The following is an 18,473-nucleotide window of genomic DNA, read 5'->3' as shown; positions in this document are numbered from 1 at the left end:
GCCTGCAGGGACGCGCGGCCCTCCCGGGAGGCCACGACACAGACGTGAGGATACTCACCCATCAGTCCCGAGCCAGAGCCCTCCCCTCCCCTCCCCTCGGAACTGGGCTCGGGTCCCGCACCCGCCTGACCTTCTCCCTCCCTCCACCCCCCCAGCCCCCGGTCTCAGCTCATCTGCATAAAGTTCCAATTAACACGTTTTCCCTCAGCTATTTACGATCCCTGAACTCGCTCCCAGCTCGGGAGCTGGCTTCCCGCCGCCCCCTCGCCCCTCGGAGTGCGGCCCCCGTAACCCTAGAGCCCCGGGCGGCTCGAGGCGGCCTTGACCCCGCCGGCCGGGCCCGCGCCAGAGGAGGGCCAGGGATAAGGGGCGCGCCCTGGGGCGGCGGGCGGTGCAGCCGGGGGCCGCCGCAGGCCAGAGGCCAGGCTCTCCGGGAAAAGGCCGGCGCTACCCCCCTCTTCCTGGGAAGAGATGGGGAGGGGGGCTTCTCCTGGGAGACTCAGGGCGTCGAAATTCCTCGTTCCTCATCCTCCGGCCCCCGCACCCCTCCTCCCCCCCCCCCCCCCCCCCCCCCCCCCCCCCCCCCCCCCCCCCCCCCCTTCCTCCCCCCCCCCCCCCCCCCCCCCCCCCCCCCCCCCCCTCCCCCCCCCCCCCCCCCCCCCCCCCCCCCCCCCCCCCCCCCCCCCCCCGCCACGTACCCTCTCCCCTCCCCAGCCATCTGTTCCACTCGGCAGCGCCGCGACAAACACGGCTCCAGCTCGCTTCCGCCCCTGCCCAGCCCCCTCCCCAAGCTCTCCACCCCTCCCCCGGGAGGCCGGGATTTCTGCCGGCAACGCCCACCCCGTCCGAAGCCCCAGCTGGGCTTCGGCCGACGTCTGGACCCACTCCTTCCGTCTGGGCATCTGTGGGGGTGCAGATAACGCTTGCAAGGGTGGGGGTCGGGAAGGCATGAGATCTCAAAGGAGGGCAGTGCAAGCCAGGGTAGGAGTCTGGGGGTCGAAGCCCGGGAAGGACCCACCCGTGGGGAGGCTGTGTGTGGGGAGGGGTGTGGGGGGCTCCCTTCCAGGCTCGCCGCCCCCTCCCACCCCTTCCATCGCATCCCGGACACAGCCCCGCAGCGCCGCCTGCTGGGCACACCCAGCCCCCGGCCCACATACCTTGCTTCCTCTTCCAGCCAGCACCCGGGTTGGGTGGGATCTATCGCTCGTGATCGCTTGCGATCGCCCTCCACCAGATTACTTGGAAAGTCAAGGCGCGGGATGGTGAGCAGTGAGACCCAGGTAGGCCCTCCGGGAACCCGCCCAACCCGTTGGTGGGTGCTGTCCAATTCTGGTTTAGAATGTTGCAAAAAGGGAACTGTGTTAGAAGCCAGGAGTCTGGGCTACAGCAGCCAGGGATCTGCTATGTGACTTTGTCAAGTCTCCAGACCCCTCTGGACGTGTTTTCTCATCTATGAAATGGGTGGATTAGTCTGTTCCATTAACCTCTAAAGATAATTTAGGACAAAGAGGCAGTTCATCTGTGATACTGTCTTCAGCACTAACATTTGAGGGTTCTCCAAAGTTACACACACACACACACACACACACACACACACACCCGCGGGTGTATTGGGGTGGGGGAGATGAGCAACGCTTTTGAGGTCACTCTCAGCCCTGTGAGGACAGCTGAGCTGGGCTGAGAAGCTTGGGACCTCCTTTCTGTCCCTAACCGCCCTGGCAGGCCTGTGGTTAGGACTCAGCAGTCAGAGTGTCCAAGTTTCAAGCTCAGTTCCACACCTACCAACCGTGTGCCCTTGGTCTTGTGCTTTAACCTGTCTGGGCTTTCCTCAACCTACAAAAACAGTGTGAAGACAGTAACCTCTTGGGCTATAGTTAGGACGAAATGAGATAACCTGTGAAGTACAGGCAGATTCTCAACAAATGTCAGCACCCCTCCCTGCACTGCCCCCCCCCCGCCCCCGCTCCATTCTGTGACTTGCTCTAGCCTCTAAGGCTGCTGTCCCAGGGACATAAAGAGGTGTCGGCCTGGAATAAAAAAGGTGGAAGTTCCTGGAGGGTCCCTCATTCTCAAAGATGGTGTCTTTACCTTTGTGATTTTAAAGCCTCATTTCGATGTTAAAAATAAGTATAAATATAGTAGAAAGTGGAGCTCAAAATTTGCATAAGTTTTAAGATAAAACAGGAGACTATAAAAAAGTGTAAATTTCAACAAACCTCCAGCATTCTAAGGGATTATTTCTAAAGCATCCTGCCCCGATCCCCCTGTACAGACAAAAGCAACCTGCTGGCTGTACCTCAAACCATGGGAAATGGGGGAGCAGGAGCAGAGGGCAGGATGTGGGCTCCCTCCAGACACTAAGGGCAGGGATGGTTAAGCAGAGGGAGGTGAGGCAGACAGCCAGAGGTGGACAGGCTGGCACTTCAGGTGTCCTACTTAATGCCCAGCCAAGCCTGGGTGGGGGAGAGGGATGGGAGTGTGGGAAAACACCCCCCCCCCCCAACAAAGATACAGGCACACACCAGCCAGTCTCTCACTTCCCTTTTTATTTCCTCTAAGACCTACAAAAGGCAGTACCAGGGAGGGAACCTGCCCTCCGGCCCTGAAGGGGCTTACCCCCCCCCCCCCCTACCCCCTCCAGGACACAGCCACCACCTCAGGCCCCTTTCCTCGAGGGGAAGGTTGTTTCGTCCACACACACACATTCACACGCACGTGCACACAAACACGTACATGTGCATGTGTATGCATGCCCGGTCTCTGGGCGTCGCATAGCTGGAACCCTAGGGGTAACCTGTTTGTTGATCCCACAAGCCGCCAGGAAGCACCAGGAGGTGGGCCCCTAGGATGAAGGCCCAGAGGCAAGACAGCCCGCATCCTGGTCTCCTCCAATCTGAGGAGAAAGAAGGCCCAATCCTTCTAGCACAGGGCTGTCTTCAGTCAATGGAGCATTATTGCTTTGGGGAAAATTTTTTTTAGTTCTTTTTTTTTTTTTTCCTTTTAGCAAGTCCCTACAAAAATAGAACTTCTCTTGGTATTTATAAATCCACGGCCCAGCTCTGTGCGTATGTCACAGGTAGAAAAGCCATATGAGGCATTGCTGGAAGCCGAGCTACCCAGCCTGAGTGGCGGGGCCCAGGCTGTGGACAGACTGGTGACTGCAGGGCGGCCCGCCGACAGTGAAGCTTCTTGTCCTCCCGCTTTTAGGTAATTTGGCCTTAATAAAGTACCTGGGGTGTTGTCTGTTGGGGAATTGCCCTCGACAGGCCCTCTGGGAAAAGAACCATTAGGGAAGAAAATAAGGTTCTGCAAGAAATTGAGCAGCTTTGGGGCGCCTGGGTGGCCCAGTCGGCTAAGCGTCCGACTTCGGCTCAGGTCACGATCTCACGGTCCGTGGGTTCGAGCCCCGCGTCGGGCTCTGGGCTGACGGCTCAGAGCCTGGAGCCCGTTTCCGATTCTGTGTCTCCCTCTCTCTGCCCCTCCCCCATTCATGCTCTGTCTCTCTCTGTCTCAAAAATAAATAAACGTTAAGAAAAATTAAAAAAAAAAAAAAAAGGAATTGAGCGGCCTTGCGTTTAGCCCTTGCCGTCCCCTCTGGAGACTCCTCCACTTGCAGGAAGGATGGCCTCATGCATTTGCCAGCAAAGAGGGCCTGTAAAGGAGAGACATATGGATTTGAGACATATGGATATGGATTTGCCCCACTCGGGCAACTAAGGAGTGTATCTCTGGGCACAGGTGACTTCAACCCCTAGGCCCACCTGGCCCCCCGGAGGCATTCCAGATGGTGACTGAACCTAGCCGGTTCAGGTACAGAATGGTTCCTCAGTTCCTAGGTGCCTGGTCTCTCTGAGAATGTGTGAGGCATGGGTTTCTAAGGCCCTATCGGCCCCTTCCCGGCACCTCGGACCGAGGCAAACACATTGTTCTTCTGGCCTCTTGTGGTTAGGAGGTCATGTCCCCGTAACTGTTCCACTTGAGGCGTCGAGAAATGGAGGGCCTTTCACGAGAACAGCAAAGCAAATGCTTTGTAGATTATAAACGCAGATGCATAATGGAATAAGGTAAGAAATTAATCAATAATCAAAGGGTGTGTGGGAACTTTACGAGAAAATCGCCACGTTATTTCTTAAAGGTTGACTACACGTAGGAACATTTTTAAAATTAGGCGATGTTAGAAAAACATAGATGACGAATGCTCCAAGGAAATCACTAGCACATATCGTGCCACGTCTGCTACAATAAATCGGCCAGTTCAACACACTGCTGTTGTCTGTGTCCGTTTTTATTTTAGTTTTTTATTCTAGTTTTGTTTTATTTTCACTTTTTCGCCAACGCCATTCATCCTTCGGGAACCCCTGGACCTGCTGGAGCCGGACTCCGGCAAGGCATTCCCTTTGGTAGCTCAGGCCTTGGCCTGTCATCCGGGTCCCTTGGCTGCAGGGGTCTAGGCAGTCACCTCGGAGCTTCCAAGCACCTTCTTTGGGCCCTCCCAGTCGGTGGCGTACTCCCTCTGGAGCTGGGCACGGTAGTAGAAGAGGTAAGAAGGCAGCAGGAATCCCAGGAGTGAGAATAACAGGAGGCCCAGATTCACCTTTAGGGCAAGGAGAAAGACAAGAGTCAAACAGGTACCCGCTTCCCCCCATCACCCTCAAGGGCCCTCCCATTTAACCTTCAGCAGAGAGGAGAAGGCAGCCATTTGTACTCAGGTCGTGGGCCACAATGATAAATATAGCTAGCGCTTCCAATGTTCAGTCACTGTTCCACCAATATCTCATTTAATGTTCAACGACCTCGTAAAGTTTCTTAGCCTAGTTGGAACCCTGGCTGAGGCTGGTGCCCACACCAGCTGGCGCCCTCTGGGGAGCTACTGAGGCAGTCTGGGCTACTTTCTGACATGGAAGCTTCTGGGCTGGGAACCATGACCTCTGAGGATGCTGACAAGGGGATCCCATTGCGGGTGCTGAGAAGAGACTCGAAGGCAGTTAAAGGAGCCAAGGCACGCAGCCGGAGGACAGGAGGCCCAGGGCAGTGGCCCTCACGTGCACTGGGCCACGGTCCACACCCGGCTCTGCCTTTCTCGCTGTGTGACTTTGGGCAAATCGCCATGACTCTAAGTCCCTCCTCAGGGCTGTCAGTACCTGGTGAGCATTCACTAAAGGGTGGCTACGCTTTCTCCATCATTCTTGTGGGAGACAGGTGGCCCCACAGGGCAGACAGAAGGTCAGCTTTAGGGAGGCAGATGTCAGTTCTGGGTAAGGAAAAGCCCTTCTGACCATACCAATGGCTGCTGCCCCATCACTGAGGGTGTTGAGAGGGTTTGTTGGAACCCCTTTCCAGAGGTGCTGGAGAAAGGATCCATGCACTGGGTGAAACTGGACTGCATCAGAGCTAGGCCACTTCACAAGGCACCCGGAGGCTTAGCACAAAGATACTCCTGGGCCCAGGGTGAGGGATGCTGATGCGGCTGGCTGGGGAATCTGTATTTTTAACGTGCTGTGACGGGTTGTGAGGGACAGCCAGCTGGGGAGCCCCCAGATCAGAGACCTTCAGTCTGAGAGATGAGTGAGGGATTCTGTCACCTCGAAGCCCCTCCCCCTCAGCCCCCTGGAAAGGGGCTCCTGCTCTCCACCCCCACGCCACCCGCAGTTCTCACCCAGAAGGGCTCTCCTTTCAAGGGTCCCACCATGGCCATGAAAAGCGGCTGCTGGAGCAGGGCAAACACAGCACTGATGAGGGACTGCAGACCCGTCAGCGTCCCAAAGTGGTTGGACGGGAACCTGTCAAGAAGAGGTAGGCCAGTTAGGACGGGCACGTGGCCCTCTCCAGTCCAGCCCCCTGTGCCAGACTCCCCCCCACCCCCAGGTTAGGCGGGCAGGGTGGAACTTAAGAGCCTCTTTGCAGGGCACCTGGGTGGCTCAGTCAGTTAAGCATCCGACTCCTGATTTCGGCTCTGGTCGCGATCTCACGGTTTGTGAGTTCGAGCCCCACATCGGGCTCTGTGCAGACAGTGTGGAGCCTACTTGGGATTCTCTCTCTCTCTCACTTGCTCTCTGCCCCTCCCCCACTTGTGCGCGCACACGCACGCTCTCTCTCCCTCCCTGTCTCCAAATAAATAAATAAATAAATAAACTTTAATTAAAAAAAAAAAAGCCTCTTTGCCTGTGCTTTCTGGACTCTGCCTCAAAGCTGTGTGCTGCGGCTTTGGGGCCACTAAGCTGGCTTCTGCCAACTACTATCTATGTGATAACAGCAAGTTATGCAATCTCTCGGAGACCCACTTCCTCCACTAATAACCGAGATAGCACTGACCTCGCTGGGTGGTTCATTTATTCTTTTGACAAGGATTCACTGAGTTCCCACGTGCCAGGTGCCATTCTAAGGTGCATGCACATTCAGCACTGAACCGAACCCTTGTAGAGGTGGCTTTCTGGTGGGGCCGGTGTCAGTCAGACAACGAGCAAGATACACACATAGATTGTTGGCTGGTGAAGGGAGCCAAGCAGAGACGTAGGGTGGAGAAAGCAGGTGGGGGCGTCCAGGGGGCTGCCACCGTGGACAGGATGGCCAGCAGAGGCCTCACTGACAAGGGGACCCTGGGTACGGACCTGGAGAAGGTGAGGTAACTGTGGGCCTTGCAGCTATCTGGAGGGAGACTGTTCTAGAAAGAGGGAACAGGAAGTGCAAATGGCCTAAGTAGGGGACACACTTGGGGTTTCTGAGAAATGAAGAGGCCGCAGCAGAGTGAGAGAAGGGGGAAGGGGGGTGAAGAGAGCAGACAGGGCCGCAGCAGAGTGAGAGAAGGGGGAAGGGGGGTGAAGAGAGCAGACAGGGCCCGGGGTGGGGGAGTGGGGGAGCTAGAACTTGTAGGGCCTGTTAAGCCATAACAAAGCCTCTGGCTTTTTCTCAGAAACAAGGCAGGAAGCCATGGAGTGACAGAAAAAGACTTATGTCCCAGCAGGTGTCTCCAGCCCCTGTGTTAAAAATAGACCAAGGGAGGGGGCACCTGGGTGGCTCTGTCGGTTAAGCATCAGACTCTTGGTTTCAGCTCAGGTCATGATTTCATGGTTTGTGAGTTTGAGCCCTGCATCAGGCCCCATGCTCACAGCACAGAGCCTGCTTGGGATTCTCTCTCTCCCACTCTCTCTGCCCCTCCCCTGCCCGCTCTATCTCTCTCAAAATAAATAAATAAACTTAAATAGACCGAGGGAGGCGAGAGCAGATGCAGGGACCCGGCCAGGAGCTGCTGCGCCCAGCCAGGGCAGGGGGGTGGCGGTGGAGACAAGGAGAGGGTCGCATTCGGGGTCTGTGGACAGTGGGACCGCGGAGGACTAGACATGGAGTGTGAGGAAGGGAAGAGCCAAGGCTCACTCCAAGGCTCCAGCTTGAGCAGGTGAAGGAGACGGGCTGCCCTCTGCTGACCCTGGTCAGGTGTCCTGCACCATGCCTGCCTTTGAAGAAGCCCCTGGTAATGGTGACAACTGTCACTGCCGTTGCTCATTACACACCCCGGGGAGTCCCTCAGCAGCACTGGCAGTGGAAACCAGAAGGGTGAGGGGAGAGGGAACCGGGGACTGCTCCAGATGGAGCAGGAGAGTCATAAGGCAGGCTGCAATCTGGAAATTTCTACAGGGCTGACGGGTGAGAGAGGAGAGCAGACGTAGGACCAAGGCACGTGGGTTGGGCGGCGGGGGGGCTCAGTTGGTTAAGCGTCCAACTTCGGCTCAGGTCATGATCTCACGGTTCCTGAGATCGAGCGCTGCGTTGGGCTCTCTGCTGTCAGCACAGAGCTGGTTTCGGATCCTCTGTCTCCTCCTCTTTCTGCCCCTCCCCAGCTTGTTCTCTCTTTCTCTCTTTCTCAAAATAAATAAACTTTAAAAAAAAAAAGAAGAAGAAGAAGGAGAAGGAGAAGAGGGAGGAGAAGGAGAAGGAGAAGGAGAAGGAGAAGGAGAAGGAGAAGGAGAAGGAGAAGGAGAAGGAGAAGAAGAATCCTGGCTTCCTCTAAGGGAGGACCCCCTGGTGGCAGGCTACCTTTGAAGAGGCAGGGACCCCACCACCCAAGATGAGATGCCGGGAGAGGGCAGCCCCACCACCAGCCCACCAGGTGGCCTCCCAGCTCCCCACCAACTCCAAGAGGTCAGCACTCCTGGGAGGCAGCGGAGAGGGGCATGACGGGGTGGGCGGGGCCATTTCGACTCTGCTCAGGGATTCTTCGGGTTTTGGGGGAGGAAGCGGCTGACTCACACTGCAGCGTAGAGGCTCCCACAGGCTGAGTGGAAGAAACCTCGAACCACGGTGTGCAGGATAAAGGTCACGTACTGAAACCAAGAAGAGAGAGGAAAGAGGTGAGAGCAGGTGTGGAGGCCGGAGGCAGGATGGGGAGGGTGGCCGGCGACACGAAGCCGCGCGGAGCCCTTGCCCACCCGATCCCTGGAATACCCCCCCGGGGGGCCCCAGAGACCCAGAAGACAGACCCAGAGGACAAGAACGTGGCTTCCTGGAAGGCAGGCATGGGGCGAAATGGCAGGGGTCCTGGGAGGCAGGGAGACGGGGGAGGACAGAGGTGGGTACCTGGAGGTGTAAGCTATTGACGAGGCAGGTGACACCAAACCCCACCAGCAGAAAGTTGGTCAGGGTGAAGGCGTTGATGGCATTGGTGATCTTCTGGATCTTGCGGTGGCGCGGTCTGGCCGACCTGGTGGCGACCCCATCCCTGAGGAGAACAGGATGTCACCGGCTGCTGCCTCCACGTCCCCAGCAGCTGCCTGGTTCCCCGCCTGGCCTTCCCCTCTTCTCCTGGGCCTCTGCCGTGGGGGCGACAAAGGCAGCAAACCACTCCCCCAGCCCTGTGTTCCTCAAAGCGTGGCTCCCCCACCTTTTACCCCAGCATCACCTCAGGGCTTTCTTTAAAATGCAGATTCCAGGCTCCCACCCCAGAATCTCAGAGGCTGGGCCCAGGAAGCTGCATTCTGACAAACAGCCCAGGCACGTCTCACGCACACTGAAGCCTGAGAATCAAGGATAGGAAGGAAGGTGGCGAACCGGAAGCTCTCACACTGTCTCCAATCGGACGCCTCTATAGAAGCATCTCTGCCCATCAGCCTGGACAAAAGTAGATGCCACTCCGGGGACAGCAGATTGGCCCCGGACTACCCAGCAGGCCCCTCTCTGGCACACTCCAGGAGAGAGGCCAGCAGGCCGAGATGCTCATCTATCCTAGACAGATGACCCTGCCATCAGGGGCCATGGGCAGGGTGCCCAGGCTGGAGTACCGATGCTGGGGAGGGAAGCCACGAGATTGTTCCTTAGCTGCCTTCTCTCCTGTCCTCTCAGGACAAACAGGAACTATTTGGATTAACACAGAAAGAACCCAGAAGACCTGGGCTCAAGACCCAATTGTGGTCTCCAGCCAACAAGATGGGCCTCATTGGCCCCACCTCCTGCTACCCATGTCCTGTGTAGTCCCGTCCTACACTGTACCAGTTACTCTGGACGACCCACAGAATATGACAGAAACAATGGAATGTCACTTGTGAGATTTCGCTGTGAAGGACACAGAAGCTTCTGTCTTTGTCTCCCTCCCTTAGACCCCTTGCTGGGGGAAGCTGTTCTGTGGTGAGCAGCCCTCGGGACAGACCCAGGTGGAGAGGGGCCAAACCTCCTGCCAAGAGCCACCTGAGTGAGCTCAGGAACAGATTCTCTGACCTCGGTCAATATCTCAGATATCTGTAGGCCTGGCTGACAGCTGGAGAGCCTGCGGTGGTCTGAATGACTGTGTCCCCCCGAAATTCACATGCTAAAATCCTCATGCCCAACCTGGCAGTATTAGGAGGTGGGGGTCTTGGCAGGTGATTAAATCACGAGGGGAAAGCCCTCATCATGGGATTCGTGCCTTTATAAAGGAGGCCCCACGGAGCTCCCTATTTCTTAGGCCATGTGAGGACACAGCAAGAAGATAGCCGCCCAGAAGAAGGTCCTCAGTCAACCATTGGCTCCCTGATCTGAGGTTTCCAGGCTCCAGAACGGTAATAAGTAAGTGTCTATTGTTTTTAAGCCACCCAGTGTGTGGTATTTTGTTACACCAGCCCAAACAGACTCAGACAGACAGACCCTGAGCCAGAACGCCCAGCTAAGTCATTCCCAGATTCCTGACTCAGAAACTATACCAGACAAGAAACGTTAGCTGTTTAAAGATGCCCAGCTTTGGGGCTAATCTGTGATACAGCAATAGATGTCTGATATTCCAACTCTCTCTCTTTCTAGCCATAAGAAGGCTTTTGAGTATACCCTTTACAACATAGGTTCCGGAACATGCTACTACTGCGATCTTGGGTAAGTTGCTTAACCTTTCTGCGTGTCAGCTTTGTGAAGTGAGGATAACATACCTCCCTCAGAGAGCTGTTGTAGGACTCCGTAAGACAATGCAAGGTGCCTAGTGCACGGTCAGCACTCGACCTCAGCTATCCTTATGATCAAGTGAGTTATGCCCACCTTAGCCTTAGTTTCCTCATCTGTAAAATGGGGAGATATTCCTGCTCTCCCAGGGCTCTCAGGAGAAGGAAATGAGAAGCCGGGTGTGAAAGCACATGAAAAACAAAAAGCTGTCACCATCCCTATACAGGTCACCTGGCGTTTCCGAGGGCACTGCCCTCAGTGGGGGCGTCCACACAGTCCTTGATCCGCCAGTCCATGATGTAGCCAATGAGGGGGCAGGTCAGAAGGCACAACAGCTGCATGGCCCCAAAGATGGAGGAGTAGAACCCAACTGGGCAGGACGGGAAGAGAAGTGGAGTCAGGAGCTGGCACGAGCAAGGCCAGCAGCCCGGTGGGCACTGTCACCCACTTCCAGTGTAGGAGAAGCAGTGCCGGAATAGCCCCCCTCTGACCCCCAGATTCTCAGATGCCCCAAATGCCCAGAGTTACAAGGCTGGGCCCAGGCTCCCTGTGGAGTGGGCACCAGTGGGGCGGGTGTGGGCCAGGCCCCCAACTTCTATCCCCCTACCTGTCTCTGCCGCCCTTTTTCTCAGGATGTCCGTCTCTGTTGGGGGGTGGGGGGAGAAGCCAGAGTGAGAGGAGCCCGCCAAGGTGACCCTCCTGTGCCCCCAGCCCCCAGTGGGCTCAGCAGCACCTCACCATGCTCCTGACCACCAGTCACGAGGTACTCCAGCATCTTGTTCATGGCGGCCATGTAGAAGATGACCCTCAGCTGGGTCATGCCCATGGTGAGAAGGCTCCACAGGAAAATGGGGGAACAGAGGCTCTGGCGGAAGGGGACAGACTCTGGAGAGACAGCAGAGGGCGCCCCTGAGCCCCAGATCTTCCATTTCCCTCCAACTGTCCCAGCTGATGCAGTTCTAGAGGGGCTCAGCCACTCACTGTGTGACTCTCAGGGGATTGGTTCCTTCAGAAACGAGGGCTCAGATTCACTGGCCTCCAAGTTCTTGCCCAGTTTAATACTGATCTCAACAGAACGTTTTCAGCTGCCCGCTGGGTGTATACCTTGGTGTGGTAATAACTAGCTACTATTTATTAAGCACCTTCCCATTTACCAAAAGTGAACAACAACCCTGTCCTCGGCACGTTCTGCAGATGAGGAAATTGACCCAGTGACTTGCTCAAGCTCACAGGGCTGGAAGCTGCAGGTCGGCTGGACTCAGCTCATGGCTGCCACCACTCTGCCACGGGAGGCTCCGCGGGGGTGGGGGTGGGGGGTCATACCCTCACGACTGCACAGCCTTGTGCCATTTACAGAGCTGCCATATCCACGGCTCCGTTTAAGCCTCACAGCTAACTTCCCCCTCCAGTGCGCATGATGACTGCTAGTCTCAGAGATAAGGAAAGCCAGAACAGGCTTAAGTGATCTGCCCAAGTCACACGGCCTGCAACTGGGGAGCCGGACTCCCCATCTCCTGACTCCAGGGCAGGTGCACCTGCCGATCATCTGGGAGCTGACACCTTGGGAAGCGGCTCAGGCAGGTGGCTGCAGACCCTCTTCCAGCCAGCAGGGGGAGCCAGCCAGCCGGGCGCTGGAGGGCTTCGCAGCTGGCTCAACCTGGCGGCACCTGATGTAAGGGGCTCAGAGGCTGTAGCCCTGATGAAACCAACCGTCCCACAGGCCTGGAGATCCTGCCCCATTCTGGAAGCTCCTCCCCCCCTCCTTCACGCAGGAATCCAACAGAGTACCCCCGAGTCTGAACTTGTAGAGTTCTCTGAGCTCTGATTTCCCCTCATTCTGTAAATGGGGATCAAACCTCACCTATTTACATCATGGGGTGTTGGGTATAGAGCACAAGGGGAGAGAATGAGTGCTCACTAATAAGCATGAGGACCCACCCCACCTGTCACCCAAGGCTGGCCCCTTGACCAGACACTCACTCTCAGGAGGGCTTTCTGAGATGCCACGAACATCCTGGGATGAGATGAAGACTTCAGCCCCGTCCTCCAGGCTGGGGGCCTTCTGGCTCAGCCGCTGGCCCACAATGGTCACATGGGTGTAGAAGCGGTCACCTGTCACCTTGTGATCGAGGGCCAGTCCGCTGAGCTTGATCTTCTTCCTGCCAGCAGCCGGGCCAGGGAATGTGGGAACCAGCCACGCAGAGCCCACCCTCGACAGCCTGCCCAAGGGGTCCATCCCAGTCTGCCCTAGGGGTGCCGTGCAACCCTTTACCTGGCGCTGGCTGACATGCCCACTGACAAGCTGCCTAGTGCAGGCTCGCATCTGTCACTCGGAACCTGGGCCAGGGGCCGGCTTAGCACCCAGTAAGTGAAGGGTGGGCGAGTCCTTTTTCACTTGGGCTGTTGCCATGGAGGCAGCATTAAGAATTCAGACTCTGGAGGGGCGCCTGGGTGGCTCAGTTGGTTAAGTGTTCCACTTCGGCTGAGGTCACGATCTCACCGTTGGTGAGTTGGAGCCCCATGTCGGGCTTTGTGCTGACAGCTCGGAGCCTGGAGCCTGCTTTGGATTCTCTGTCTCCCTCTCTCTGCCCCACCCCTGCTTGCACTCTGTCTGGGTCTCTCAAAATTGAATAAATGTTAAAAAATTAAAAAAAAAAAAAAAAAGAATTCAGACTCTGGAGGGGCGCCTGGATGGCTCTGTTGGTTAAGCGTTCAACTTCGGCTCAGGTCACGATCTCACGGTTTTTGAGTTTGAGCCCCACGTTGAGCTGTGTGCTGACAGCTCAGATTCTGTGTCTCCCTCTCTCCCTGCCCCTCCCCCACTCCGTCCCTCCCTCTCTCTCTCAAAAATAAATAAACATTAATAAAAAAAAGTTTTTTTAATGCTTATTTATTTTTGAGAGACAGAGAGAGACAGAGTGTGAGCGGGGGAGGGGCAGAGAGAGAGAGAAAGACACAGAATCTGAAGAGGCTCCAGGCTCTGAGCCCTCAGCACAGAGCCCAACGCGGGGCTTGAACTCAAGCCATGAGATCATGACCTGAGCTGAAGTCAGACGCTCAACTGACTGAGCCACCCAGGCGCCCCCAAAAAACTTTTTTAATAAAAACAAACAAACAAACAAAAAACCAAAGAATTCAGACTCTGGAGTCAGAGAGCCTGGTTCCAATCTTTAATTTGCCCCCTTCAGTGGTTGGACTTGAGGAAAGTCACTTTGTTCCCTGAACTTCTGTTATGAATGGAGTTAATAAAAGAACCCACTAACAGGACTGTGGAGGGTGGTAGGACTGCTAAGCACAGGGCCTGGCCCGAAGCAGACACTCAAATATCAGCTTTTTGACAGGCACCCCATGTGCTTCCTTGTGGAACATCTCCCCTGACCCCACTGAACTGATAGGGGGTGGGGAAAAGTCAGCATTCAGGCTGTCCTACAAAGGGTGGGGTATTTGAGTCTTTGTATCCCCCTCCTGGGACCGTATGACACATGGCACTGTTGCTGGGGTCCCTCCTACTCTGTTCCCGTCCTCCAAACTCAGAAAGAGTAACAGTGGCAGTGTTTTGACCGCCCGTTATGTGCCACGTCTACTCAAACGCTTGTCGGTGGGGAGGATCACGCCCATTGTACAGATGAGAAAGCAGAGGCCAAAGCTGATTCTGTCCATTGTATTACCGCCCCCCACTCCCCACCCACCCCTCCCTCCACAGGGAGGGGAGTCCCCCTCATCACACAGCCCTCCACAGCCACTCACGTGTAGTTGACTTCCTCGGGAGCAGGAAAGGCTTCACTGGGCCAGTTGAGGGCACAGTTCAGAAAGATGAGGCAGGCCAGGCCCGACCACGTGAACATGATGACCACGAAGGACACGCCAGCGTCATAGATCAGCTGTGGAAGGAGGGGCAGGCCCATGGGCCACCTGGCCTCACCTCTCCCAGCCCAAGGCAGAGCCCAGGCCTCAGGGACCCTAGACAAGGTCTCTTCTACCCCATTCCTTGCGCCTGATTTACAGATGGGAAGTGGAGGCCGGAAGTTAAGAGACCCAGGAGACCACCATCCTCTCCCCTTTTCACCCCAGCCCCGGAACGAGACGTGAAGTAATCCCCACCCCCCCGCCCCGGGTGCTGAAGGTCTTTGGAATGTCAATTATTATCGGAAAAGGGCACACAAGCCTGCCTGTGACTCTACGCACATGTTGGCTTCCACACAAACATGCCGTTGCATTTTATGTACAAAAGAGAAAAAGTAATGCTCTAGGTTTACCAGGCCTGTGTGTATCTTGCCCCTTCCTGGCACCTTCCCTGAGGGAAAGACAAACCCGCCCGAGAAGCCTTATCTCACCTTTCACAGGTGTTCCCAGGGAGGACAACTGGGAGCGTGGGCGTGTGCGCATGTGCAAGAGCACTGCCCAAGGCCTTCCAACCCAAGTGGGCTGGGAACTGATTGGGATTCTGTGCCAACGCGTCAGCCCTCTACTGGGGAAGCCAGGTACCTAGAGATGGTGTCCCTGCTCTTGTCCTCCCTGCCTGGGACGACTGACATCTGCCCCCTCCTCAGGCTCCTGCCCAGAGCTCCAGTGCTGCCTGGGAAAATTTCTGCTCCTCCTCAGCCTTGGGCCTTGAGGCTCTCTTCTTCTCTGGGGGACAGGACAGAGCTTCAAAGAACCACATCTCCAAGTGAGTGGGTGTTAAGATCTGCCTCCTCAAACCCCTCCCACCCCCCATGCCTGCTGCTACCTGAACAACTGACGGCCACTTCCACCCATGCACTCTCAAACTCCTTTGGGGGCACCCAGCAAGTGCCTCCTAAACTAACAAACTTCACCGCCCATGGTGGAATCTGAAGGGCATCCTATGGCCCAGTTGAAAGCACGCTTTGCTATCATTTGATATCAGAGGAAGGCGTGAGGCCCCAAGCTTGCCCCCAAGCTAGAACTCAGGCCTTCCGGCTCTAATTCTGCCAGGCTGATTTGTTCAGGCTGTAGCCTGATATGGACTAACTTCATGACCTTGGACCAAGGCAACAAGCCTCTCCAGGGCAGGTGAAGGAAATGTGGCTGGAAAAGTGGTTGAGGCCAGAGAGATCAAGGGCACTGAATGTCTGTAAAGAGGACGGAGGGACTTGATTCTGTCAGTGAAGCAGGGCAGGTGTGTGAGCCAGGCCTCCAACTAAAATCATTCTGGAAGTCACGTGAAGGACAGACCAGAGAGGGGAAAGGTCCGAGGCAGGGAGACCAGCTGGGAAGGCTTGAGCTAGCCCAGAAGAGAGGACGAAGGCCTGGCCTAGGATGGCAGGAAAGGAAAGGAGGCAAGCAGGGAGACCCATCGGCCAGCGGCAATGCCTGGGCCCCTCCCATGACACTTCAGTGCTTGCCCCACGGTGGTGGGGCCTGACCTCTGCCTGGCAGGAACAACGGTTCCCCGGCATGCCAGCCACTCACCCAACGCCACCTAGTTTCTCTAGGCAAAAAGAAAACCCAGATGACCTCATTGGTCCCCCGCCCCAAACAGGTCCAATACCTTGATTCCTGGGAACGTGATGGCAGAAGAGGCGTAGGAGCCGATCATGAGGGCCATGAACGTAGACCGCAGGTTCCCAAACATGTTGGGCAGCTGAGGGCGGGAAGCAGTACCGGTAAGCTGAAGGACCCTGACACTGCCCAGGGTACCCCTGGCCCAGTCAATGGGACTAAGCCTCGATGCACCCCACCCCGCAGCCCTCAAAGTGAGCTCCAGGAACACCAGCCTCAGGAGAGGCAACAGAAAAGCTCAAAGGCAAAATCACGGGAAACTGGCTAACACCCTCCCTCCCACAGACTCCCAATGCACTTGAGCATCTCAACGGTTCCCAGAAGTGCCCTCAAAGAACACTTTTGTCAATTCCGCTCGAGCCCAGGGTTTCCCAAGTTAGTTGTTCGTGGAGCCCTTCTGTTTTGTGACGCCTCTTAATAACCCACGGAATGGGCGTTTAAGAAACACTGATCTAGCGCAACTCATTTGACAGATAAGAAAACTGAGGCCCAGTGAGGGAAAGAAATGTACTCAAGTTCACAGAGCTCCTTAATGACTTTCTCCCCTGTTCTGGCAACCCCGGCTCTATCCCGGACCCCAAGGCTGTGACCATGGCTGGCTCTGTAATGAGCCCTCCTGGGTGGCCCCAAAGGCACAAGTCACAGGAGGTGCCAGGGAGGGAAGGGCAGATGTAAAGGAGGGGGCAGGGGCAGGCCAGGTGACCAGGAGAAGTGGCTCTGACGCACACAGCAGGCCAAGAATCGCCACCAGGAGAGAACTGATCATATGTTCTGCTCTCTGGCCTGAGCCAGGCCCTCCCGGGAGGAGAAAGCAAAGTCATGCTGCCCTTTGTGTACATCCCCCTCTGGCCCCACCATCCCCCCCCCCCCCTTCCAGGTCAACAGAGCCCATAGCTGGGAAAGGCCTTCAACCCTCTCCACAGAGGAGAAAACCCGCAGAGAGCTGAGTCCTCCACCAACTTCCAAGCGGCTGTGAAAAGGGGGTGGGACCAGGCTGACCCCCGCTGGGGTAGAGGTTTCCCAGGCACCTGGTATCTGCAAGGCACGCTGCCAAGGACACCAGGGAAAGTGCCAGGGAGAGCTGCCCGGACCCCTGGCGCCCCCGCCCCAGGGTCTCGGGGGCGCTTGTCTCGGCCCAGCAGGGCGGCGCCGGGGTGGGGGGGAGGGCGCGAGGCCGGGCTAACGGGGGCGAGGGGCTGGGCAGCACTGGAGGTCCTGGCGGTCCTGGCTCGGGTCTGTCTTGGCGGGCGAGGGCAGAGGCCCGGGGCGGGGGCGGGGCAAGCGCCGGGCCCTGCCATTGGCTGGAGATTATTGGCGGCGGGGCAGGGGGAGGAGCGGCGGGCGGGTGGGCGGCGGGCGCAGAGCCTAGGCCGGCAGGGGCAGGGTCCGAGGTTGCGCACCGCGCAGCGCGGGGCAGGGCAGGGCACAGAGAGGAGAAGGGATCTAGGGCCCCAGCCAAGCTGCACAGCGTGGAGAAGGGGCTTCGCGAAACGGCCCCGAGGCTGGCCCAGCCAGGAACCCCTCCCCCACCACACACTCATCAGCCTTTAACCCTTACACTCACATACAGAGACACACACACTTAGAGCAACACACACACAAAGCCACACACATTTGCAGGAGGCTGAGTCATGTGGAAAAAGCTGTTTCTGTAGGTCCAGCACGGTCAAGTGTCGGCAATTTGACGTGGCTTAACCTAATACCCCCATGAACACATTCACCTGCGCACACCCTTGCCCATCTAGAGCATCACACACACACACGCACACACACACGCACACGCTGCTCCTACCGTGTCACTATCTGCCACACTGCCCAGCTTTCTTTTCTTTCCAGCACTTCCGACTACTGACAGAATTTATTAGTTTACTTGTTTGGAGAAGGCTGCCTCTACGCCCAACCCCGGAACGGAAGTTCCAGAAAGGTGAGGAAGTCGGCAGTTCTGTTTGTGCTGTCCCCCCAGCGCCTAGAACCGAGGCCAGCAGACATTGTGTGCTGGGGACACACGCACCCCCCAACACCCACACTCTCACACAGCGTCACATCCCCACGGACACAGCCTCACGTCCACCCTCAGTGGCAGCCCGCACACGCCTCTGCTCTGGGTCCACTGGCTCCTCCCTCACCCGCTGTCCCCCTCACTCTCCTCTACTCCCACCCCCACGCCAGGGTGCCCCCTGCCAAGCGGGGCCTGTCACACTCACCGTGAGTGAAGAGAACGTTAAGCAGATGCCACCAAAGCCATTCAGGGACAGCGCCAGGAATATCAACGGAGACAGAACTGGGAAGGGGAGAGCGATGGGTCAGGGCATTTGGGGGGCTGTGGGAGGCCAAGGGCAGGAGCCGGGATGGCAGGCGATCTGCCTTCATCCCACCCATTCTTTTCCTGTGGGCGGCGAGAGGTCAAACGACTCACCTCTGGTGTCCCGAGAGGCCAGGGCCATGAGGGCGCAGGACGCGGCGAAGCTGGCACTGTGGAGACCCAGGGAAGGAGAAGGGGTTGCCCGCGAACACCCTGAGCCTCCCCTCCCCCCTGCAGCACCAGCCTTGCCTTT

The 18,473-nt window shown here is 57.0% G+C and overlaps 1 protein-coding gene across 7 annotated transcripts in view; it reads right to left on the bottom strand.

Annotated features, from left to right (window-relative positions):
- Positions 1–4,183: 4,183 nt before the first annotated feature.
- SLC43A1 (solute carrier family 43 member 1) overlaps positions 4,184–18,473 on the bottom strand; it is a 32,503-nt gene continuing 18,213 nt past the window's right edge. For 4 of the 7 annotated variants that reach the window (XM_049646667.1, XM_049646664.1, XM_049646671.1 and 1 more), the window contains 12 exons: positions 18,335–18,390; positions 18,123–18,199; positions 15,908–16,000; positions 14,143–14,276; positions 12,376–12,554; positions 11,134–11,280; positions 11,003–11,038; positions 10,627–10,765; positions 8,572–8,713; positions 8,245–8,318; positions 5,657–5,780; positions 4,184–4,594 (listed from right to left, as the gene is read on the bottom strand). In XM_049646667.1, coding sequence (XP_049502624.1) covers positions 4,448–4,594; positions 5,657–5,780; positions 8,245–8,318; positions 8,572–8,713; positions 10,627–10,765; positions 11,003–11,038; positions 11,134–11,280; positions 12,376–12,554; positions 14,143–14,276; positions 15,908–16,000; positions 18,123–18,199; positions 18,335–18,390 — 1,348 coding nt within the window. In that variant the 3' untranslated portion in view covers positions 4,184–4,447. The remainder of the gene's footprint in view (positions 4,595–5,656; positions 5,781–8,244; positions 8,319–8,571; positions 8,714–10,626; positions 10,766–11,002; positions 11,039–11,133; positions 11,281–12,375; positions 12,555–14,142; positions 14,277–15,907; positions 16,001–18,122; positions 18,200–18,334; positions 18,391–18,473) is intronic. The other 3 variants (XM_049646668.1, XM_049646669.1, XM_049646670.1) reach the window with 1 other exon arrangement.

Source organism: Panthera uncia, chromosome D1, assembly GCF_023721935.1.
Source record: "Panthera uncia isolate 11264 chromosome D1, Puncia_PCG_1.0, whole genome shotgun sequence".
Lineage (NCBI taxonomy): Eukaryota > Metazoa > Chordata > Mammalia > Carnivora > Felidae > Panthera > Panthera uncia.
Note: the sequence above shows the minus strand (reverse complement) of the source record. Positions and strands in the feature narration are given on the sequence as shown.